Source organism: Tupaia chinensis, unplaced genomic scaffold, assembly GCF_000334495.1.
Source record: "Tupaia chinensis unplaced genomic scaffold, TupChi_1.0 Scaffold000511_1, whole genome shotgun sequence".
NCBI lineage: Eukaryota > Metazoa > Chordata > Mammalia > Scandentia > Tupaiidae > Tupaia > Tupaia belangeri.
Genome location: NW_006160024.1, coordinates 1,681,248 through 1,707,145, shown reverse-complemented (window position 1 = coordinate 1,707,145; position 25,898 = coordinate 1,681,248). Strand labels below are relative to the sequence as shown.

Below are 25,898 nucleotides of genomic sequence, written 5' to 3'. Positions count from 1 at the left end.
TTTGTGAAGAGTTTATGTGAGATTATGATTTTCTTCTTGTTGGAAAACTCTATTGCCCTCTTGCCTTGCATGCTTTGATGATGTTGGAGAACCCCATGTGACCAGTAATTGTGGGTGGTGTCTAGTTGTGGATGGCAGCCTCTGGCTGACAGCTAGCAAAATACTGAAGCTCTGGGTCCTGTAACAAGACACTATACTCTAAGTGAGCTCAGAAACAGAATTTTTTCTGATAGAGCCTTGAGTGAGACCACAGCCCTAAGTAACGTAAAACCAAAGCAGAGGACCCCGCTAAAGCACATCTGGACTCCTGACCCATAGAAATTATGACATAATAAATGTGTGACAGAGGTCGGACGGTGGCACAGTGGTAATGTAACACTCTGCCAGGGTCCACATGAGAAAGTTCCAGGTTCTTGTCTGGATACCTCCCCAAACATGGCAGAGGTACACAAACCCATGATCTCAGGCTATCTGAAGCTGGGGGGGGGGGTGGATCATGGCATGGAGACCATGTGAGGGTGCCTCTTTGTCTCTCTCATTTTTGGAAGAAATAAAATATATATGATTTTTTTTTTAATTTTAGAGAAAGTTTTTTTTTTTTTTTTTTTTTTTGCCGTAGGGCACATGTGCTTGCTGAAGAGATAGGAAGCGAGAAATCACCCCCTGGGGGGATGGCTGCACCGAAATTCCCTTCTCCTACATTCTCCTTTTGGGATCCTAGACACGCTCACACATGCACACACTGTGAGTTTTAAACCACCAGGTTTGGAACTTGAACTGTGGTTGACTACGTGGGAGTCCAGCGACATAACCAGTACACCATCTACTGGTCCCCAAACAATGTGTACTATTTTATGCCATAAAGTTTGTGGTAACAGTACGTGGCAACCACTATCAATGCAGAGATACATATATCTTGTTAAAGACTGAAAGTGAGAAATGGTGACTTAATTTATCTGTGTTTTTGGCTAACTACACGTAGGGAATATGCTATCTCCTCAGTGGATATACCAACAAAAGAGGTGCATTATGTAATGCTGGGCATATCTGTGTGTGTGTCTAACATGCCATCTCCTCAGAAGCCTTGAAGGTCCTCCATGCCTGTTTGAAGAACATGGTAGGTAGGCAGAAGTGCAGTGATTTGGTAGCCTGCAGGAGTCTGTACTGGGGTTTCGTGTTCTGAGCCAAGCACTGCCTTAAATGCCAGCAGAAGAGGATGGCAGGATGGTGGTGATAACAGGAGCCATCTGGCCTCAGGTGTGTGGGTTGGACATCTCCCCCTCCATGAGCAGAGGGTAAGTGACAGAACCAGAAGGATTCTTTTCCCCACTCTTCCCCTCTTTTCTTTTTAATGGCAGAGAGAGACAGCAAGTGCACAAGTAACCTCCAATGGGGTCTGGTCGAGCTGCAATCCTTTTTCCTCCAATCCTCCATCCTTTCAGGATCCTGGGCATGCTTGTACATACCCCGTGTGTTTTTCAAGCAACGGGGATACGAATCAAACCCTAGTTAGCCATGTGGATCCAGCTTCCTCTGTGCAATGCTTAACGACTGTACTACCAGGCCAGCCTAAGATCTGCTTTCTTTTTCTTTTTTTAAGATTTTTGCTTTAATTTTCAGTTTTTGCAATAGGGTGCATGTGCTTGTCAGAGAGAAACAGAGAGAGAAAGTGAGATACACCCCCACCCCCAGGGGGGATGGCCATGGCACAATCCCTTCTTCTCCAAATCTTTCATCAATTTTCCAAAGGCCTGGCCCCCAGGTTTACAGTACACTGGCACAGAGAAAAATCAGCATTCCCCTTTCCTCACCCCAGCCTGGAGGCACGTACCTCCATTTGGGGTCAGAAGGCGGAAGCGAAACCAGCCAAAAACCACCTAATTTAGAGTTAGGAGGCAGTTCAAGTCGCTAGTGGCATGACCTGGCAGGACCTGGACGCCAGGAAGGTCCCGTCACAGTATGGACTTTAGTATAGACACAGCTCAGCTGCAGGGGACCGGCGCTGCACCTGCGAAGAGAACTAACTGGGAACATTTTGCCGCGCGCGGACTTCTTGAAACTGCGCAGGCGCCAGGACCGCAGGGTCGCCACGAGCCTCCCGCGATGCCCCGCCCCGGCGCGAGGCAGGACGGGAAAATCAAGATGGACGCGTGCATTTGAACGGTTCGCACGCCTGCCTGCCGTCAGCAGTCGCGCCCGCTGCTGCTGCCCGTTCTTCCTCCAGGATAGGGGAGGGAGAGGGGATGAGAAGCTGCAGCGGCCGACAAGTCACCGAGACCGACCCCGCTTTTGTCCTCGGACCCCCTTGGCCCTCGCGCCTTCCGGGAGCACCCGGGGCTCGCCGCGCCTGACGCGTCCCGAGTTAACACAGGTGCGGGCCGGGACCCTTAGAACCCGGTGGTCTGTCGCGTCCCCGGTGTTCCTCTCCGCTGCGGCCAGGCTAACCTGCGCCCAGTAACCTGCAGGACTGGGAAACCGGGGTGGGCTCCGAGAGCGCGCGCTGGTCGTGAGGGCGTTCTCGGCCCTGGGGCTGGGCTTCGGAGTGCGCCTTCCATTCACTCGCAGACCTCTTTCCTGAGCCAGATGCCCTGTCCCACGTGCAGCCTCAGCTCTAGATTTACGCCCAGCCCCTCCGGGTTTTCCGAGGCCCAGGTTCTCTCATTGGTTTCACCCCTTCCTAAAGAGCCAGAGGGAAGCTTTGCCTTTTTGTGGTGATTCAATTCAAGGTCCATCTGTGCGTGTGTGTTCTCTTTTTTAGCAGGGTAATTTTTGTTCCTGGAGATCAAGGCTGATATTTTGATTTGTAGTGTGTAAACTTAAATAGTACTTTTATCTGTAGCTTTTTATGTTGTTCCTAGCAAGTGAAAACACACGTGTAAAGGTTTGAGACACTGTCGAATGATTAAATATGTTGCCTCAATCAATACAAAAAGATTATCCTTTAAAAAAAATCATTGAGTACTGTGTAGCTTTTCGTTCAGAGTTTTAAGAGAATGACATTAAATTTGACCGTCTGAAATTCTTTAATGTTGGTAATCCTGTTGAACACTGGAAGACCAGCTGAATTTTGTGTTTACTTGTAAGTTTTATAAAGCACCTTTTAATTTATGTCTCAAGTTCAAGTGTTCTCAATGCTGACTTATTTCGGGGGGTGGGGGCTTGTGTCATCTCTTGTGAAATACATTTTAGGAATAACATTTAATTCACTGTGAAATAACTTTATAGCTTTCAAGGAGCTGCATAGGAACTCCATAAGCTTTGAGATGTTTGAATAGAAAACTGATGCCAAAATACCTGAGCTAAAATGTCTTAGTTAAATCTATTATAATGAAACCCTTTTCATCTTGAGTGCTGTTTCAGACATTCAGAAGGTTATTCATAGTACTGATGTCCAGTATTTGTTTTGATTTCTGTGTTTGAGGCTTTCAGCTTAAAGCTTGTTTTATTGTAAATGTCTCAGAAACAGAACTGGTGCCCACCTTGTATCGTTTCATACTTCATACAAAGTCAGAATTTTACCAGCTAACTGTGACTCTTAAATTTATTAGATGATAACTGTTGCATGGCTACACTTTAATTCACATTTTTGTTTCTTGGGTTTGGATGAATAATTGAAGTTGATTGTAGTTATATATTTAGTTGGGATTCAGGTGTCAAAACTACTTACAGCATTTAATAACATATTAGGATTTTTGTGAAGTACTGATTTCAGCTGAAAACAGTACTTCCACCTCTGATGGATTAAAGTAGAATGTGGTTTTGTTTATTTCAATATTCCAGTAATCCCTTAGGTATGCTTTTCAAATGAAGTTCCAGCATCTGAACAGACATTACCTCAACTGTTGAGACAACTGTGTGGTCATGAGACTATAAAGGACAACTTGTCTTAATCCTTCCTATATGAAGTTTGGAAAAACTAGTATGCAAAAGCAGGAAACACGAGATAGGAGATAGCTCAACAGTCATGTTGAGCAGATAGATTTATTTGGATTTTAGCCTTCGATGGACTAGTCGATGGTGTTGGGGTTGTAAATGCTTGTCTCAAGTCAATGGTTTCCTGCAGTGATAATGGTCTTAGTCTATGTCTGAAATGCGACAATAGCCACAACTGCCTGAAAGTCAGATTTGGAAGGTTCTTTGATTTATGATTACTTGTACATCTACAACATGATAGGATTATTTGACACTTGTCTAAGGATCATGACTCTTACATACATGTTTATAATATTTTTATTCTGGTTTTAACTTTAGAGGCTGATGAGAATGTGTTTGAATTCACACAGAAATAATGTTGATATTTGGAACCCATGTCGAACTTCTATGAAGAGAGGGCAACGATGATTGCAGCCGGGGATTTGCAGGAATTTGTTCCTTTTGGTCGAGACCACTGCAAGCACCACCCTAATGCTTTGAACCTTCAGCTTCGCCAGCTGCAGCCAGCCTCTGAATTATGGTCTTCTGACGGTGCTGCTGGCTTGGTGGGATCCCTGCAGGAGGTTACAATCCACGAGAAACAGAAGGTTCCGGGAAATTTCCCATTTTATTTTTGAAACATGGAGTGATATAATATGCATGTGATTTAAGTCTGCCCAGATGCAGAGAAATGAGTATGATGCTCTTTGTAGAGATTCAAGTTTGGTCATTTCAGTCAATGTTAAATAATAACTTTTTAATATTGTAGTTTCATAGCTGTTAATTTTGATATACTGTATAACTGGTGGTTTTATCATGAGAATCAAGTTCAGTACTGTGATTATGGTCTCTTTTTCTTCAGTTAGTATGAGGGGACCAGATTTCATGTTTGATGATTAAGTGGTAGAAATTACAAATGGTCTTGGTTACAAAAGACTTGCATGTCTCTGGATAAGAAATGCCATGGAACCTGCAGTTAGCATAATGGCTATGTCCCTGGACTCCCACGTAGTTGACCATGGTGGCACGTATATGTGCGTGCCCAAGATTCCGAGAGGAGAATGGAGGAGAAAGGATTGCAGTGTGGCCATCCCCCCCGGGGGGGTGATTTTTTGTTTTCTGTCTCTGTCTGTCTGGCAAGGACACACACCCTACAGCAAAAACCTCCCAAGAAAAAAAAAAGTAAATGCCATGTAAGTAAGTAGTGTAGTCATTCTTAAAATAGGGGAATGAGATGTCAATATATGTCAGAAAAGCAATCCTTCCTACCCTACCTTTTTGAATTTTCATATCCTTTTGGGATACCAAAATCTTAGAGGGAAAGTCTACAGAGTTAGAAATCAAAACTTCTTGGGACCAGCAAATGGTGTAATGGCTATGTTGCTGGACTCCCATGTAGTCAACTATGGTTTGAGTCCCGGACCTGGTGACTTTATCTCACACCAGGTGCGTGTGCATGCGTGACCAAGATCCCGAGAGGAGAATGGAGGAGAAGGGATTGCGATGAGGCCATCCCCCCGGGGGGTGATTTCTCGCTTTCTGTCCCTCTGTCTCTCTCTGTCTTTCTGGCAAGCGCACGCGCCCTATAACAAAAACCTCTCCCTCCCCCAAAAAAAGATTTAAAAAAAAAAAAAAAGAAAGAAATCAAAACCTCTCTCTCCATTTTGGTGGGTAGGACAAGTGAAGGAAGGTAAATGCACCAGTGAAGCAGGAAGAAAAGTTTGCATGTGCATAGACTCCCCTGTGGTTCTCGTATATACATTCTTGTCCCCTGTCCTTCACTCTACCCCATATACTTAATATGTCTTTTTAGTTTCCTAAGCATGTGGTTTCATTTTTGGATCTATAAGTAAGGTATAATTTTTGTTTATGTTTTCAGCAGAGGAGTATAGATGTATTGTAAAAGAATACAGAGACTTCCCAAGAAAGTTTCGTTTTTTTTTTTGTTTTGTTTAAGAGAGATTTTTGCTATAGGGCGTATGTGCCCACCAGAGAGGCAGGCAGACAGAAAGCGATAAGTTAACCCCCCAGGGGGAATGGCTACAATCCCTTCTCTTCCATTCTCCTCCTGGGACTTTGGACAAGCATGCATATGTGCCTGGTGTGAATTTTAAGCCGCTGGATCCGGGATTCAAACTACAGTCAACCACATGGGAGTTCAGCGATATAAGCATTATGCCATCTGCGGTCCCTCTGAGAAAGTTCTTACTCTGAAGTCCTATAAAATATAAAACCCACACCCGTATACTCTACTTTGTTGATTAGAGCACCAAGTCTGCTTGAAGTTGGACTTGAATTGAGTCTTACTCATAGGCCAGTAAATCTTGCTCCTGACTATTACAAAAAAGAAAAAGTGGAGCCTGGATGCTCTGGAGCAGCAGCGGCACTAGTGCCTTGTTGTGCATAAGCCATATGGCAACCATGGCTCCAATCCCAGGTACACCTAAGAAACACACCTATGGGTGCCCAGGATCCTGAAGAGCTGGAGGACTAGGGAAAGGATTGGGACAAGACCCTACTGAGGGTATTTTCTCTTCCCCCCCCCCCACTCCCCATTACATGTGTGCCTATGGCAGCAAAACCACTTTGTGAGGCCGATACACATGGGAAGGTTCTGGGTTTGCATCAGGAGACCTCAGGGTACACTGAGCACTCGCATGTCCATGATTCTGGGCTGGCTGAAGCTAGGGATAGAATGCACCGTTAGAACCCTTTTGGCGATGCCATCTCACACTCTCTCTCTTGCTCACGAAAGAAATGCGTCACTTTTTAAAAAAGTTTTTGAATATTTTTTTCTTTTGTGTGTGTGTTAACTTTTAAGGAAAGCTGGCAATTAAGGAAAGGCATAAGTGAAATTGGAGAAGAAGTGGACTATGATGAGGAACTTTACGTGGCTGGAAATATGGTGATTTGGAGCAAAGGAAGTAAAAGCCAGGCACTGGCAGTTTATAAAGCGTTTACTGTTGACAGCCCTGTTCAGCAAGTGAGTTGATTTGAATGTTAGCATTTGATTGACTATTTGATGCATCAAAAAATCTTTACATTAATATATAATATTTTTACATATTTATGGAGTAACTTATATTTTATACTTGAATACAGTGTGCAATTAGCGTATTATTTCTTTGTGATGGGAACATTCAAAATCTTTCTTAGCTATTCTGAAATATACAATAAATTTTTAACTATCGTTAACCTACTGTGCCTTAAGTTCTACCTTAAGAACTTAGTCCTTCTTATCTAACTAATTTTGTCTATTAACCAACTTCTCCCTCTCATCCCATCCCCCTCATTCTGCTCAGGTCCTAGTAACCACTGTTCTACTCTATTTCTATGAGGTTAACTTTTAGCTTAGATGAAATAATGGCTGAAGGTCATCAATTATTGAAGCTGGCTTATGGAAATTCATTATCTGATTCTGTTTACTTTGTATGGGAGGGTCTTCAAAATTTCATATGAGTGAAAACATATAACACATTTAAAAAAAAGTGAATGGATAAACAAAATGATATATGTAAATGAAAATTCTGTTTAGCTTTAAGATGGAATGGCATTTTCATACATGCTACAACATGGAAACAGGTTAAGTGTAATAAACCAGACAAACAGACAGATATTACATGATTTCACTCTATGCCATACCTAGCATGGGCAAATCCCCAGGGAGTGTGGACTAGCTATTACCAGGACTGGGGGTGGGGTGGAGGCAGGTGGAGAAGAGAGGGGCAATTGTTTAATGGGCACAGAGTTTCTATTTGAGTTGAAGAAAACATTCTGGAAATGGATAGTGGTGAACTTGTACATATTATGAGTGTATTTAATGTCACAGTATTGTATACACTTAAAAATGGTTAAATTGGTAAACTCAATGTCGTGTACACATGATAAAAAATACATAAAAATGCCATTACATAACTTCTATAAGTGATTGTTAAGCATGCTAGTTAAAGTTTAAAGCCTTGTCCTATTTTATATTTTTGTCAAATGAGCCTTTAAGAAAAGGAGATATGGGGCTGGTAGGTTGCGTGGTGGTTAAGGGTGCTGGACTCCCAAACGGTTCAAGTCCCAGACCTGGCGGCTGGTTTTCTCACTTTCTCTCCCTCTCTCCCCCTCTGTCCTTTTCTGGTAAATTAAAATAAATAAATAAATAAAGTTAAATAAAATAATTCTTTTTAAGAAAAAGATACTAGTTTGTTTTTTTGTTTGTTTGTTTGTTTTTGTTTTGGAGAGGTTTTTTGCTATAGGGCCCGTGCGCTCGCCAGACAGAGACATAGAGACAGAAAGTGAGAAATCACCTCCCAGGGGGGATGGCCACACCACAATCCCTTCTCCTCCATTCTTCTCTCGAGATCTTGGGCATGCACGCACACGCACCTGGCGTGAATTTTAAGCCACTGGGTCTGGGACACGAACCGCGGTCGACTACGTGGGAGTCCAGCGACATAGCCATTACGCTAACTGCTGGTTCCCCAAGATACTAGTTTTTGTAAATACTTTTTAGTGAGTTTAGAAATAGTCTAAGAAGGATAAGATCAGTCGGTAAGCCTGGGATTTATAAGATAGCTTAAACTCTTTGGATACTCTTTAGCTTTTTATAGGATATAAAGTTTAATATAGGATGAACCACTGTTGGAATTTTTGCTGTGAAACCTCTAGTTTTCAATTTTGTTTGCTCTGTTTATAAAATTTGATTGTAGACATAGTTTATCTTTTTAAATAATATTTATCATTAATCTTCATAACCCATGGTATTGTGTTGAACTGAGGAAGAGGGAAAGGTATTATGTAGATGCTATTATTATTTAGATGCATTAGTTAATACATTATTATTTAGATACAGTTTTCTTCAGTAAACATTTTGTTTTGGTTTCAGGCCTTGTGGTGTGACTTCATTATATCACAGGATAAGTCAGAAAAGGTCTACAGTAAGTTTATATTGAAATCATTTTTTTCTCTTATGATTATAAATGTATCTGATTGTTTCCATTATTTAAATTAAGTAGCTACTAACAGTAGTGATTTAGCCTAAGCATTTTTATATTGCACATTAAAGAATTTGTTCTGTAAGGATTGAACTGCTTTAAAAAAATATCGTGAATCTTTGTGCCTTTCTTTTCAGGTAGTAATGAAGTAGAAAAATGCATATGTATATTGCAAAGCTCATGTATTAACATGCACAGCATAGAAGGAAAGGATTACATAGCTTCCCTACCATTTCAGGTAAACTTGAGCGTTTCAGGGTTTTTTGGTATGTATTTTGTTGGAGAAGTTTCTTGAATTAATTGGTTTCAGGGGTATATCTTAAGTCTCTTTTATCTTGTAATCATGAATGCTATTTTTACTCATTAAATGACTAAACTTTGGCAGCTTTATTGGCTTATTTTTCTGTCCTTCATATAAAAAATAAACTATTTAATGAAGTAAATCATGAAATCTTTTCTAAGAGATTTTTGTCAACTTAAAATGATGTATAAGAAATCATTTTTGTTATAGTAAATGATGCCTGTGAAAAATACTGTCTTTTTTTCTCGCTGATCATCTTTTTTTTGAGAGGTTTTTTCGCTATTGGGCGCGTGCGCTCGCCAGACAGACAGAGAGATACATAGAGACAGAAAGTGAGAAATCACCCCCCAGGGGTGATGGTCACGCCGCAATCCCTTCTCCTCTATTCTCCCCTCGGGATCTTGGACACGCACGCACACGTGCCCGGCGTGAGTTTTAAGCCACCGGGTCCGGGATGCGAACCGTGGTCGACTACGTGGGAGTCCAGCGATATAGCCATTATGCTAACTGCTGGTTCCCTTGCTGATCATCTTTTTAATGTCTAGTTTTACTGTTTCCATTTTATCACATTGCCTTTTTTTTTTTTTTTTTTTAAGTTTTTGCTATAGGGCATGTGTGTTCACCAGAGAGAGAGAAAGAGAGAAATCACCCCACTTGGGGATGGCCAGACTGCAATACCTTCTCCACTTTCCTCTTGGGATTTTGAGCATGCCTACATATACTCCCAGTGTGATTTTATTTTTTATATTTTTATTTATTTATTTTTGGAGTGGTTTTTGCTATAGGGTGCGTGCACTTTTGCCAGACAGAGAGAGGCAGAGAGACAGAAAGTGAGAAATCACCCCCTGGGGGGGATGGTCATGCTGCAATCCCTTCTCCTCCATTCTCCTCTTGGGATCTTGGTCATGCATGCACATGCACCCGGCGTGAGTTTAAGCCACCAGGTCCGGGACTTGAACCAGGGTCGGCTACATGAGAGTTCAGCGACATAGCCATTACACTATCTTCTGCTCCCACCCAGCATGATTTTCAAGCTGCAGTCTAGGACTTGAACCATGAAGCTGGCCATGTGGGATCCAGTACCTTAACCTCCACACCACCTATTGGTCTTCACATTGTTATTTTGGTACTGATCCTAGCCACTGGCAGGAATTTCATGTTGAACTCCTCTTTCTTAGGTTTGACTTTATTTTTGAGTTGCATGTTAGAATTACAGGAAAAAAAAAATTGCGGTTAATGGTAATGTTACTTTGTAGAGCTTTTATTAAGTTGGAAGAAAAGCTGGTATTCTGTAATGTTTTCTGAAAGTATTTTATTTTATGAAGAGTGGTTTTTCTTACTTCTGTTTTTTCCCACCATTTTTACCTGATAGGTTGCGAATGTCTGGCCCACTAAATATGGGTTATTGTTTGAACGAAGCACTTCTTCACATGAAGTTCCTCCAGGTTCACCCAGGTATTCCATCTATTCAGTTCAAAATATTATTATTTGGACGTTATTTGTGTTGGTTCTCAGGTAAAATGGTCTGCCTTGCACTCTGGGATGACGGTCATTTCCATGCTAGCAGTGCAGATGGGTGCTGTTGTCTTTCCCATACTGTACACTCGTGCGCTCCACGCAGTTGGCACTTTATGATCCACAGTAGCCCCCTGCCTCAGGTAGTAAGATCAAACAAGCAGGTATCTCAAAGATAACCCAACTCATTTATTAGCTCTGTTGTTTTTCCGTTGAGCTACTTTGAGCAAACCCTTAGAATTTTCATACTTGTAGTTTTACTATCTGTTACAGGAATAGCGTCATTTACCTCTGAATATTTATGGAGCGACTAAGTGAGCTAAGTGCATATGAGATTTGACGTGGCCTAGTGTGTCGTAGGGGCTCCATTGATGGTAGATGCTAATTAGTGGTGTATTTACCTTGTCTCCCTACAAGTGGAGCTCATTTAAAGACAGGAACATAAGAGCGCCTGTCAGCGTGGTGCAAGGAAGATGCTGGCTAAGTTTTTTATTTTTATAATTATTTTATTTTAAAGTTACAGATTTAAATCTCTTTGTTTTAATAGATAGCTTGTTTCTCTCCCTCCCCTTCCAAAAATCACTACTTAAAAAATGTAGACCTTTTATTTACCTGAAGTATTTTTTTAGGGAGATTTTTTTCTATAGAACACTTGTGCTCATAGGAGAGACGGAGACAGACAGAGACAGAAAGTGAGAATTCACACCCTAGGGGGGATGGCCATACCACAGTCCCTTTTCCATTATCCTCTTAGGATTTTGAGCGTGCACAGACACATGCCCAGCGTGAGTTTCAAGCCACTGGGTATGGGACTCAAACCATGGTTGGCCATGTGGGTGTCCAGTGACATAACCATTATGATATCTGTTGGTTCCTTTTTTTTTTTTTAAAGTGCACTTTTTTTGTGAGCAAGTAAAGTAGACTAAATTTCTTCTGTAGCTGCCATAGACACCCTGCTACTAAGAGCGATAAATAAACAGTGTTACGCGCATCGCTGTGTTGTTTCTCCTATGTGATGACTGCTATTTACAGGTACTCCTTGGGCCATCTTGATCTCTGTGTGTGTGTATGTATAGAAGCACTCTAAGATGAAATAAAATATGTTATGAGGAGCAGTACATAAAAGTATAGAGCGTTGCTTTTCGATATGGGAGGTTTCTAGCTGCTTATGTAATCTGGAGACGATGCTTCTTTCCAAGCAAAGTACAAAGTTTGTGTACAGGCATATACATCTCGTACTGGTGACTGATTATTTGTTTATTTACTACCAGGGAACCTTTACCCACTCTGTTCAGCATGCTGCACCCACTGGATGAAATAACCCCACTTGTTTGTAAATCTGGAAGTAAGTGTATTTTTATATTCTTTTACATAAGCTCTGTGTTTTTGTTCTTTTGACTTTGGATATGGAAGAAGATAAAGGAGTATTTATGAAAACTAAAGTAATAGGAGGGGGGCTGGCAGGTGGCGTGGTGGTTAAGGGTTCTGGATTCCCACATGGCCAACTGTGGTTTGAGTCCTAGACCTGGCAGTGTGCTTTCTCACTTTCCCTCCCTCTCTCCCTTTCTCTCTCTCTCTTTCTTTTTCGCTCTGTCCCTCTCTGGTCAAATTAAAACAAATAAAGTTTATTAAAATAATTCTTAAAGAAAAGGTAACAGGAAGGCTGGATGGTGGCATAGTAGTGAGGCAGTGCCCTGTGAGGCTGACCCACCTGGGAAGGTCTTGGGTGTGTGTTACGAGACCTATCCCTACATGCCAAGTATGCACTTGCCTATGATCTAGGCAAGCTGAGTTGGGCTGGATTGGTGCCTGAGGACTCTGTTGGGGGTGCCCCCTCCCTCCTTCTGTCTCTCTTGTTCATGGAAGAAATACACTTAAGGAAAAAGAATTAAATAATTTCACGGGACCAGCAGTTGGCGTAATGGCTATGTCGCTGGACTCCCATGTAGTCGATCGCAGTTCGAGTCCCAAATCTAGTGGCTTAACCTCACAATGGGTGCATGTGTGTGCTTGCCAAAGATCCCGCGAGGAGAATGGAGGAGAAGGGATTGTGGTGTGGCCATACTCCCTGGGGGGTGATTTCTCACTTTCCGTCTCTCTATCTCTGTCTTTCTGGTGAGTGCATGCGCCCTATAGCAAAAAATTTAAAAAAAAAAATCACAAAAATACCTTTTTAAAAAATGTAATAGTAATTCATAGTAAAGCAAGAACTTGAAAACTGTGATATTGGTACCATGGCATAATGATTGCGTTGCTGAACTCCTACGTAGGTGACCATTCACGCTGGGCACATGTGCATGCGTGCCCAAGATCCCAAGAGGAGAATGGAAGAGAAGGTATTGCAACATGGCCATCCCCCTTGAGGGATGATTTCTTGCTCTCTGTCTCTCTGTCTCTGTCTCTGTCTCTCCAATGAGTGCATCAGCTCTATAGCAAAATTCTCTCTCTAAACAAAAAAGAAAACCATGGTATTAAATGTCTAACAGGTATTTAGTAAAAAGTAAGGCATTTAAAATATTCAAGAGGGACCAACTCATGGCCTGGTGACTTGAGTCAAGGACCAGCAGCTAGAAGAACACACTAGGTACATGTGCATGGATACCCCAAATCCTAAAAGAGTGAAATGAGAAGGTTTGCTGTGTTGCCATCCCTCTTTGGGGAATGCTTTCTTTCTCTCCTGTCTCTCTCTGGTTAGCACATACACAAATTATAAAAGTAAACCTATCAGAAATACTAGTACATTTGTTAAGCTACCTATAGATTAGTTTGTTGCTTAATAAAAAATTTTCGAGAGGTTTTTGCTATAGAGTACTTGCATTTGCCAGAGAGACAGAAAGTGAGACATCACCCTCTGGGTAGTGGCCACGCCACAATCCCTTCTCCTTCATTCTCCCCTCGGGATTTTGGGAGTTTTAAGCTGCTGGGTCTGGGACTCAAACCAAGGTCAAACTTGTGGGAGTCCAGCGACATAATTATTATGCCATCTCCTGGTCCCTTTATTCCTTAATAATTAATATGTAGCTGAATGATTCTTGGATGAGCTAAGGTTTTTTAGTGTGTGTGTGAAGGAAAAGAATGTGGGGCCTTACACCTTTGCCTTGTAGATTTAATATTTCACTTCCCTTGGTCATGATAGCATAATTTGCTCGGGGTTTAGAACTTGTAATAGTTCCTGCAAGTATTTCTAGATGGTTATCTTTAAAAAGTTTTTTTTGGAGACATATTTGCTATAAGGGTACATGTGCTTGCCCAAGAGACACTGAGCAAAAGTGAGGAATCGCCCCTGGAGGGTTAGCCACACTGCAATCCCTTCTCTGTTTTCTTGAGTTTTTGGGCACACGCATATATGTGCCTGGTGTGATTTTTAAGCCATTAGGTCCAAGATTTGAACCACAGTTGGCGATATGGGAGTCCAGCATCCTAGATACTACACTACCTGTTGGCCCCATTTTTCTTTAAATTTTAAGTTAGACCAAAAATAATAGCTGATTGTAAATTATGAAGACTACAAGATATTTATATTCTTTGACATTTTTCTTTGTCCTAAGTGAATATTCTGAAATACAACTCAGATTTTATCTTCTGTGTTCAGGTTGGTAAAGTATAGCCCATGGGCTAACTCTAGTCTTCAACCTGTTTTTGTAAAGCTTCTGAGCTTTGAATGGGTTTTAACCTTCTAAGGGGGAGGTAGAAAACAACAAAAAAGTTATGTAACAGAGTTGGTAGGTAGACTGACCGCAAAACCTAAACTATTTACCCTTTGGTTTTTTTACAGAAAAAATTGTTGAGGGTCCAGCAGTTGGTGTAATGGCTATATCGCTGGACTCCCATGTAGTTGACTGCAGTTTGAGTCCTGGACCTGGTGGCTTAAACTTATGCCGGGCACATTTGCATGTGTGCCCAAGATCCCGAGAGGAGAATGGAAGAGAAGGGATTGTGGTGTTGCCATCCCCCCGGGGGGTAATTTCTTGCTTTCTGTCTCTCTTTCTGGCGAGCACACATGCCCTATATAGCAAAAACCTCTCAAAAAGAAAACCAAAGCGTTGATAATTTTATATTAGTAACAGTTGTAGACAGCCTAAGTAGACATGTTCTAGCCTGTGATTAATTGTACCATGTTTTTAAATAATATTTAATGACCTTAGAAATTGTTTATTTATATGTCATGTAGGATAAACCATTAAATGAAGTTAGATTCTTAGATTCTTAAGTTTTATTTTTTTAAATTGTTTTAGGGTTAGGCTGTGTGTGCTCACCAGAGAGAGACAGGAAAACGTTGAAAGAGGGAGAAAGGTCCTCCCAATGGGGCATGGTCACACACAGTCCTCCTACATTTCTCCGTCTTTTCAGGATTTTGGACATGCGCACACACACACACACACACACACACACACACACACACGGTGTATTTTTCAAGCTGCTGGGTGTGGGACTTGAACCACTATCGGCCATGTGGGAATTCAGCTCCCTTAACCACTAGGCTATGGAACCAGTCTAATTTTGTAAATACCTACCAAGTGTGTAGGAAAAAAAAGAAGAAAAACTCCCTAACAAATTAATAGTGGGTATTTTAAGATGGTGACATTTTGAGTTGTTTTTATATTTTTGTTTTTAGTTTTTGCTATAGGCCATATGCATTCACTGGGGAGAGGGAGAGAAAGTGAGAAAACACCCATCAGGGCCACACCACAGTCCTTTCTCCTCCATTTTCCTCTTGGGATTTTGGGCATGCAAACACACATGCCCAGTATGATTTTCAAGCTGTCAGATCTGGAACTCAAATTAGTCAGTTAGCCGTGTGGGATCCAGGCTCTTTAACTTCTGTGCTACCTGCTGACCTAATTTTTTTTTTTTAATTTATTAAAGAGTTTTTGTAAAATAACCATATTTTAAAATTTTTCTATATCTTAACTGAGAGAGAAGCATTTTGGAAACTGTTAAATAAGGACATGGAAACTAACCCATGGTACTTTTAATTTTTCATTTAAAAAAAATTTTTTTTGAGAGGTTTTTTTTTTGCTATAGGGCACGTGTGCTCGCCAGACAGAGAGAGAGAGAGAGAGAGAGACAGACAGAAAGCGAGAAATCACCCCCCAGGGGGGATGACCATACCACAATCCCTTCTCCTCCATTCTCCTCTCGGGATCTTGGGCATGCACACACACGCACCTGGCGTGAGTTTAAGCCACTGGGTCCGGGACTTGAACCGTGGTCGACTACGTGGGAGTCCAGCGACATAGCCATTATGCTAACTGCTGGTCCCATCATTTTAAATATTTTGTAAGTTCATTCACCCATTTCATTCATAAGAGAGAAAGAGAGAGATACTACCAACAGGGCCCCATGACACCACCCATTCCCAGTCCCTGCCAGCCTGATCACAGGTGTGTACACCACCTTGGCATGCTTGGAGGGGATACTGGTGTGCAAATTCAAGATCTTTGCCATGTGATTCCAGTATGTTACCACCCCTGCACAACCTGACCCTAATCCATGGTACTTCAGAACTAAAAGCTGGACTCAGTGGGAGAATAATTACTTTGCATGAGTAACCAGTAAAACAAGAACAATAGTGTACTGTTTGTAGTTATTATAGAGGACAGAGTTCACCCAGGGGAGAAGAACTAGTAAGAAAGTCAGACTTGACAGAGTAGTCGATTGCAGTTTCTTAATATCAGGTAAGTTGTTACAGGAGTCATGGATCTTTTTTATCTGTGACTGTCAACACAGATCTTCAACATTTAATTATAGGTATGTGAAACTAACTTGTAATGTTCCCATCTTTATTTATTCTAAGGAAGTTGATGCTTGCAGTAAATTCATTAAAAATTTGAGGTTTATTATGTACTATATTAATGGGTTTTGTGCATTCATTGGCTTGGCATCTTGGGTTTTTAGGAAACTGGGTCATAATATCAATCTTCTAAAGCCCATTCTTTTATACCCGATTGTTTTATTTTTAAGGTCTTTTTGGGTCATCCCGCGTACAGTATGTTGTAGATCATGCAATGAAAATTGTTTTCCTCAACACTGACCCCTCCATTGTGATGACCTATGACGCTGTTCAGAATTTGCATTCTGTGTGGGCTCTCCGGAGAGTCAAAGCAGAGGTAAGGATAAAGGCAAGTCACTGCTCCGTAATATGAGAGGGTAGTTAAACTGGTCACCTTTATGTTTTTGGAAGATTATTTGTGGAATAGATTGGGATTCTTTGGGAAAAAGAAATACTGTCTTTATTAACTGGCATCTACTACAGCATTCTTATGAAGAAATTGCTCTTTTGTCCTAATTGTGGTCTATTTTTCTTCTTCTCTTCATTTTGATTTAGGAAGAGAATGCTGTTTTAAAGTTCTCTGAACAGGGTGGAACCCCACAGAATGCGGCTACTAGTAGCTCCCTCACAGCGCATCTCCGAAGCCTCTCCAAAGGGGATTCCCCTGTGGCTTCGCCTTTCCAGAATTACTCCTCCATTCACAGCCAGAGTCGTTCAGCCTCATCACCCAGTCTGCACTCTCGTTCACCTTCTATTTCCAACATGGCGGCTCTAAGGTAGAAGTGTTTCTGTTTTAAATAAGATAACCAAGCAAAAGATACCTCCTTTTTAAGCTTTTGCTTGTATTTTAGAGGACTTAATATTTCTGTTGGCAGCTCTTGGGTACTTTAAAGGGAAAATAACCATTATCCCAGTTATGCTACTTTTACTAAGACTGCCAAGTCTACTGTGTAACCTTTCTTTGTTGAGTTATATTTAGAAGCTACTTACTTATTTATTTTTTTGGAGAGGTTTTTGCTATAGGGCGCGTGCGCTCACCAGAAAGACAGAGAGAGACAGAGAGACAGAAAGCGAGAAATCACCACACCGCCATTCCTTCTCCATTCTCCTCTTGGGATCTTGGGCATGCATGCACATGTGCCTGGCGTGAGTCTAAGCCACTGGGTCTGGAATTCGACATGGGAGTCCAGCGACATAGCCATTACGCTAACTGCTGGTCCCATTTAGAAGCTACTTATGCTTGTCATAAGATTGCTTGCTTCATTTTTACCATTCTGACAGCAGTTTGATGAATATTCCAAAAATGTTTTGGTCCTATTAATATTTCCTTTTGCTTTAATTTATATTAGTTTTTTTGTTTTTGTTATTCAATATTTATACATGTAAATGGATGGATAGATAGATACTTAACCCTTGAACAACGTGAAGGTTGGGGTACTGATCCTTCGGCATCAAAAATTATGTATAACTTTTGACCCCTTGAAAATTTAACTACTAATAGCTTACTGTTGACTGGAAGCCTCACCAGTAACAAAGAATTAACACATATATTTCTCGTTATATGTATCATATACTGTATTCTTACAGTAAAGTAAGGTAGAGAAAAGAAAACGCTACCAAGAAAATCATAAGGAACAGAAAATACATTTATTTTCCAATATATTTATTGAAAATAATTCATATGTAAGTGGACCTATGCAGTTTCAAGTTTGTGTTGTTCAAGGGTCAGTTGTATGTGTCTATATTGCTAGATACAGAGATACACACATTCAGGCACACACACAGACATTGGTCTTTAGATCTGTTTCATCTATTTGTTTTGTGTTTTGCTATAGAGCTTGTGTGCTTGCTGCACAGAGACACACAGAGAGAGTGAGTGACAATCATCCTCTATGAGGGATGGCCATGCTGTAGTCCCCTCTGTTCCATTCTCCTCTTGGGATTTTGGGCACACATGCACAGACACCTGGCATGTCTCTCAAGTCACCATGTCTGGGATGTGAACTGTGTATTCAACCATGTGGGGACCAGCGCCTTAACCATGATGCCACCTGCTGGCCCTGTACTTTATTTATTTACCTATTTTTGTTTTTCTATTTTATTTACTCACATACTTACATTTGGTAGTGGGCACATGAGCTTGCTAGAGAGAGATGAAGACAGCACCCCTAATAGTGTGTGGCCATGCTGCAATCCTTTTTCCTTTTCTCTATCTAGTTGATAGTTGGCGCACACAGCACTATGTGTTTTTCAACACATAGTGGTCAGGTCAGTGGTCAGTCCTGCTGTGGTCAGGATTCACACCAAGTAGTTTTCCCTGTGGGATCTGGCTCCCTGAACCACCAAGCCAGGAAGCTGGCCCATATTTTATTTTACATGAATGTTTTTGTTGATTGCTTTATAAATACAAGGGTACTTCAAAAAGATTAAGGGAACTGGCTGGTGGCATGTTGGTTAAAGTGGCTAGATTCCACATGGCTGACTGTTGTTCAAGTCTGTGACTGGCAGCTTGAAAAAACACACCCGGTGCATGTGTGTGCATGCCCTGAATCCTCAAAGGAGTGAGAAATGGAGAAGGAATTGTGTCGTGACCATCCTTCTTGGGCAGTGCTTTCTCCCTATTGCCCCTCTCAGTCCCCCCATATTCATGTGAATGAATGCACATGCCCTTTAGGTAAATTAAAAAAAAAAAAAAGTACCTGGGAAAATGGAAATAAAGTAGGAGTTTATTTTGGTCTAAAAAATTTTTGAGGGGCCCGCAAGTAGCATGGTGGTTAATGTACTGGGACCGTGGTTTGAGTCCTGGACCCAGTGACTTGAAAATCATGCTGGGCACATGTGCTTGTATGCCCAAAATCCTGAGAGGAAAGTATAGAACGAATTGCAGTATGGCCATTCCCCATTGGAGGTGGTTTTTCACTTTGCCTCTCTGTCTCTCTCTGGCAAGCCACAAGTGTCCTATGGCAAAAATCTAAAAAAAAAAAGAAAAAAATTGAAATCCATACATAGTTCTTTTATAAATGCATTTTTCATAAACTTTTTTTTAAAGAGTGATTTATTGATTTAGTTATTTATTTTGCTATAGGGCACATGTATTTGCTGGAGAGACATAGAGAGACAGAAAGTGAGAGGTCACCCCCTGGGAGGATGGCCATACCACAATCCCTTCTCCTCTATTCTCCTTTTGGGATTTTGGGCATGCAGGCACATGCACCCGGCATGAGTTTTAAGCTGCTAGGTTCGAGACTCACACCGTGGCCGACTACATGGGAGTCCAGCGACATAACCATTACTCCCATCTGCTGGTCCCTTTCATAAACTTTTTTGAAGATCCCCTTTATATCTGTCTCTCTGTCTCTCTGGTAATACAGGGATGCACTTTTATTGATACATATATCCGATCATATAGGGACATAGTTTAGACCTTTTTGAATAATTTAAATATTTCATTTTCTAAGGAAAATCAATTTTTAGTTTTAAAAGAACGAATTCTTATAATAAGGATTTGAAATCTTTAGAATATAGTGAAACACACTGGTATGAACCATTTATTTTTACTTATTAGTATTATTTTTAAAGAAGAGCACTATCTGTTTATTTATTTTTAAAGATTTTTGCCATAGGGTGTGTGCACTCAGCCAGGGAGAGGGAGGAACAGAGACAAATGAGAGGGAGAATGTGAAATCCCAGGAGGGATGGCCGTGTTGGCAGTCCCTCCTCCATTCTCCTCCTGGGATTTTGTGCATGCACGCACATTTGCCTGGCATGTGTTCAAGTCACCGGGTCTGATACTAGAACCATGGTCAGCCATAACACCTTAACCATCATGTTGCCTATTGGCTACAAAATTAGATATGGACCATTTAAGTGGCTACTTTTTTTTTTAAGTTTTAATTCTGACTAGGATTATGTCGTGTATGTTCTTTTGTAGGCAGGGTTTGGGAAGGCATATATAACCCTGCACTGCTGATTGATGTGCTGTCCTTCTCTCTGTTTTACAGTCGTGCTCACTCGCCTGCCTTAGGAGTGCACTCTTTTTCAGGAGTGCAGAGGTTCAACCTTTCAAGCCATAATCAATCTCCAAAGAGACATAGTATTTCGCATTCTCCAAATAGTAATTCGAACGGCTCCTTCCTTGCACCAGAAACTGAGCCAATTGTTCCTGAACTGTGCATTGACCATCTGTGGACAGAAACGATTACCAATATGAGGTTTGGAATATAAATTTTTATATGCAAAGAAAAATGTTGCTAAAAGACTTGGAAGACATTCGGTATTTTGCGTAAAGGTTTCTTTTAGTATAGTCATTTATTAACATGTAAGAATATATAGAGATATGTTGGGTATCGGAAACGTCATGACCTGTTTTATTAATGCAAAAATGCGTCATGACTTTTTTGACGACTCAGTAGTAAGGATACTTCAGTTTCAGTAGAGGATATTAGTAATACTAAAGTGATCATTTGCTATTTCTCCCTTTAATTTAGTAGTAGGGATCACTCAGATTTGAGAGATTTGATGTTTTAGGAGAGACAACTAATTTCTTTTTTTGGAGAGGTTTTTTTTGCTATAGGGCACATGCTCACCAGACCGACAGATAGAGACAGAGAGACAGAAAGCGGGAAATCACCCCCCAGGGGGGATGGTCATGCCACAATCTCTTCTCCTCTCTTCTCCTCTCGGGATCTTGGGCACGCATGCACATGCGCCCAGCGTGAGTTTTAAGCCACTGGGTCCGGGACGCGAACCGCGGTTGACTACGTGGGAGTCCAGCGACATAGCCATTACACTAACTGCTGGTTCCCGACAACTAATTTCGATAGTTTGGGAATTTCAGATTTTAAAGCATTTTTTGTAAGTTTTATCTTTATGTTGAGTGTCAGCTCTATTTTTTTGGAAACACTGTTTATACCTCTGTTCTATGTGATCTTTCCCCTTTTATGTTCTCGTTAATAATTAATTAGTTAATTTAGCCATATGCCATTGTTTGCATTAATTAACCAGCCAGTAAATCACTTTCCCTATCCTCAAAAGAAGATGCTAAGGGACAGTGACATGGGAGGGACTGCTACTTCTGCTGGTAGGGCTTTGGGAAGATCAATAGGTATTTGCTGGGTAGCGGAAAGGCCAAGGGGGCAGCCAGGGTCACAACAGAAGTTCAGAAGTGTGAGTGTGTGATTATATTCAGAGAATTACAGGGCTGAGAAAAGAAGCTTGAGAGAGGGATTGCCCTTTGCCTGTTTTATTTGATGAGAGCTGTAAAAAAGGCACTTTATATGTTGGTTGCGAATCCAGGGGAAAGAGCAGAGCAGTAAATTCACAGCCTATAAGCAGTGATTGAAGCAAGAAAGGTGGGTTAGAATTTAGGGTGTGTGTAGAGGTGGGATTCATGGAGTTCTTGGAAGGCTCATGGATAATCTTGTAATTGCACAGTTCTGTTAGTTTTCTGGAATTGTCTTTAGTAGTAGTGTGTACATGTAGTGTATAGCTGTGGTGTATGGGTCTTTTCCTAAGGACAGCATTTTAATATTTATTAGTCTCTTTTTTTTTTTTTTTTTGGAGAGGTTTTCACTATAGGGCGCGTGTGCCTGCCAGACAGAGAGACAGAAAGCGAGAAATCACCTCCCGGGGGGATGGCCACGCCACAGTCTCTTCTCCTCCGTTCTCCTCAGGATCTTGGGCACGCACGCACACGTGCCTGGCGTGAGTTTTAAGCCGTCGGATCTGGGACGCGAACCGCAGTCAACTACGTGGGAGTCCAGCAACATAGCCATTACACTAACTGCTGGTCCCAATATTTATTAGCCTCAAAGGGGTTAGTGACCTCCAAATGGTTAAAATCCAGTGGAATAGAATCAGGAGAGGACTAGGGAATGGAGTCCTAGAAATCTGGGATTTGAGGGACTAATAGAGACAAAGCTGCTGCAGAGAGATAGCCAGAGAAGTCAGGTTCTAGGGAGAAACTCCTGGAGTTAGTATAGACCATACAAAAGTGAATAGCACAGAACCTAAGAGTGTTTCAGGTAGCAGCATGGCACTGAGGGTTGAGTGTAAAGAGGAGGTGGTTTATGTATTTATTTACTTATGTTTGTTTTATTTTATTTATTTATTATTATTCTTTAGTTTGACCTGAGAGGGACAGAGAGAGAGGAGAGTGAGAAAGCAAGCCACCAGGTCCATGACTTGAATCATGGTCGGCTATGTGGGAGTCTAGCACCGTAACCACGCCACCTGCTGGCCCCTATTTATTTTTTTCATAAAGAGAAATTTTTACTATAGGGTGTGTACACTTGCTGGAGAGACAGAGGTTGAGAAACCACCCTCCAGGGTGGATGGCCATGCTGCAATCCCCTCTCCATTCTCCTCTTGGGATCTTGGGCATGCATGCATATGCACCCAGTGTGAGTTTCAAGCTGCCAGATGTATTATTGAACTGTGGTTGACTATGTGGGAGTTCAGCGACATAACCATTATGCCATCTGCTGGTCCCCAAAGAGGAGGTTATTAATGGAGGTTCTCTGTTTGTGAGTTCAGTCAGTGAGTTCACTGGTGATTTTGGCCCGAGTATTTTAAGTTTGGACAATGGAGGAGGAAATGAGGTAGAAAAAGTAAATGAGGGGGGGGGGGGGGGTGTGTGTAGTGGTTAAGGTGCTGGACTCCTACATGGCCAACTATGGTTCAAGTCCTGGACCTGACAGCTTGAAACTCACACCAGGTGCATGGGTGTACATGCCCAAAATCCTGAGAGAAGAATAGAAGAGAAGGGATTGCAGCGTGGCCGTCTCCCCGGCAGGTGATTTCTCACTTACTCTCTGTCTCTTGGCAAGCTCATGCACCCTATAGCAAAAAAAACCAAACAAACAAACAGGAAATGGGTCCAAGGAAGTGGACATTGGCACAGGGATTATTTTAGAGTTTGCCTGTGAATGGGAATGAGGATACAAAGCTATCTGCTAGGAGGTTTAGGGCTGAGGAGTGTTGTTTTTGTAGATCCGTATTAAAGAAAATTGGTCTTTATGACATCACACCCTATATGCCTCAGTGTGTCTCTAAAAACTAAGAATGTTTCTTACATACCTATAATATCATTTTTATACCAACTATACTAATGCTGAGTCCTTTATATATCACCTACCATTTAGGCTGTCTTCGTGTTTCAAGACTTGTGTGAGAGTGAGGCTACAAGGATTGTACTCAAAGCAGGAAAAGCAGGGGAAATGTGGGGGAGAGGAGGGGGCTGAGGGAACAGGAAGCAGAAAGGGACACAAGTGGGGAGACGGGCCTCAGGGAGAAGGCTGATGTCAGCCCAAGCCTTACAGCTTAGTTTGCTTTGTGAAACAGAGGCAGTAAGTACATGCTCTTACAGGATTGGGAAGAAGTAGTTGGAGGAAATTAAATATGTGAATTCAGTGTTAAAGTAGGTTTTCCATTTCTGTTTCTTGTTCATAAAAATTTCTACATTTAAAAATTATTTTCCTTTAAGTATATTACAGATTCATACTTTACAAAAGTAGGGTTTTTTTTTTTTGTTTGTTTGTTTGTTTTTTCCCTGAGAGGTTTTTGCTATAGGGTGCATGTGCTCGCTAGAATGACAGAGAGAGAGACAGAAAGTGAGAAATCACCTGCCGGGGAGACGGCCACGCTGCAATCCCTTCTCCATTCTCCTCTCCTCCATTCTCCTCTCAGAATCTTGGGTACGCGCGCACATGCACCTGGTGTGTAAGCCACTGGGTCTGGGACTCGAACCTCAGTCGACTACATGGGACATCCCATTGTCCAGTGATGTAGCCATTATGCCATTGGCTGGTCCCCAGAAGTAGAGTTTTTAATACCATGAGAAAGAAAGATTTGAGATTTGGGGGTATGGTTCTAAAACTAATTCTGGCTGCCAGCTGGTAGTGTAGTGGTTAATGTGCCTAGGTCCTACAGAATTGACTGGGTAGTTTGAGTCTTAGAAAACATGCCAGGCATGTGTGTGTGTGTGCGTGTGTGTGTGTGTGTGTGCGCGCACACACACACACAAAACCCCTAGAGGAGAGTGGAGGGGAAGGAATTGCCATGTGGCCGTTCCTCCTGGTGGGGTGTTTTCTCACTCTCCTCCCCTTCTCTCTCTGGCAAGCTCATACACCCTATAGCAATCAGTCAATCAATAGAAGTGTGAAGAAAGCCTAATCTGAGAGGGAGAGAGGATAGGAGAGGTCACGATATAAAGAGGAGAAATTCACTTTGTATTACTTTATAAGTAGGTGGCTTGTGTAGTGTGGGATTACAAAATACCGTGGTAAAGGTTAAATTTATTATAAGTTCCCCTAGAAGCTGTGTAATGAACTGAGAACCAAAGAGGTGAAAGAGATCTTAGAGAGCATGACATTCAATTTTTAGTAACTTTAGGGTTTTTGACCCAAGTAGTTTTTTTCTTTTTCTTTCTCTCTCTCTCTCTTTTTTTTTTTTTTTAAGAGGTTTTAGCCTTAGGGTGCACGTGCTTGTTGGGGGTAGGGAGAGTGAGAAAGCACTCTCCCCAAGGGGCATGGCCATGTTGTAATCCCTTTTCCTCTGTCCTCTTCTTGGGATCTTGGCGCAGGCATGCACACACACCCAGCATGAGTTTCAAGCCACTGGGTCCGGGACTCAAACCACGATGGGCCATGTGGGAGTCCAGTGACGTAACCGGTACACCATCTGTTGGTCCCATGACCCGAGTAGTTTTTTAAACTTGTGGAATATTTACACACACTTCTAATAGTTACTGTGGTAGATTTTTTGACCAGTGCTGATGATTATTAATGTATCTGTTGCAGAGAGAAAAATTCACAGGCCTCAAAAGTGTTTATTACATCTGACCTATGTGGGCATAAGTTCTTATGCTTTTTAGTAGAGTCCCAGCTCCAGTTACGGTAAGTGCACAATTTTTCATTGTTTCTATATAAATTATTTAGGGCTACTTCTTTCTTTTTTTGGCTTAAGTAGCTTTATTGAGAAGTAATTTATGTATCATAAAATCAACATGTTTTGAGTCTACAATTAAATACTTCTAGTAAATTTATAGTTATGCAGCCATCACCACATTCCAGTTTTAAGACATTTCTCTCACCATGAAGATTTCCTGGGGGCCAGCAGGTGGCATAGTGGTTAAAGTTCTTGCCTCCCACATGGCTGACTGCAGTTTGAGTCCTGAACCCAGTGGCTTTAAATTCACAGCCATTGTGAGTACATGCATGTCCAAAATCCTAGGCAGGATATGGAGGAGAAGAATGGAGGAGAAAGGACTGCAGCATGGCCATTTTCCCTGGTGGGGTGGTTTCTCACTTTCTCTGTCTCTGTCTTTCTGGCAAGTGTACCTGCCTGATAGCAGATATCTCCCTTAAAAAAAAAGAAAAAAGATTCCCATGTGCCTATTTGCAGTCTGTCACTCTTT

General features: G+C 41.6%; 1 protein-coding gene across 1 annotated transcript in view; it reads left to right on the top strand.

Annotated features, from left to right (window-relative positions):
- Positions 1–25,898, top strand: part of ANAPC1 (anaphase promoting complex subunit 1) — a gene marked incomplete in the record, with an annotated part of 120,774 nt that overhangs the window by 11,995 nt on the left and 82,881 nt on the right. Inside the window, 10 exon segments of the mRNA XM_027774995.1 lie at positions 4,284–4,520; positions 6,734–6,895; positions 8,786–8,837; positions 9,032–9,132; positions 10,568–10,650; positions 11,982–12,055; positions 16,675–16,820; positions 17,039–17,259; positions 20,485–20,694; positions 25,282–25,377. Of these exon segments, the coding sequence (XP_027630796.1) occupies positions 4,308–4,520; positions 6,734–6,895; positions 8,786–8,837; positions 9,032–9,132; positions 10,568–10,650; positions 11,982–12,055; positions 16,675–16,820; positions 17,039–17,259; positions 20,485–20,694; positions 25,282–25,377 (1,358 nt within the window).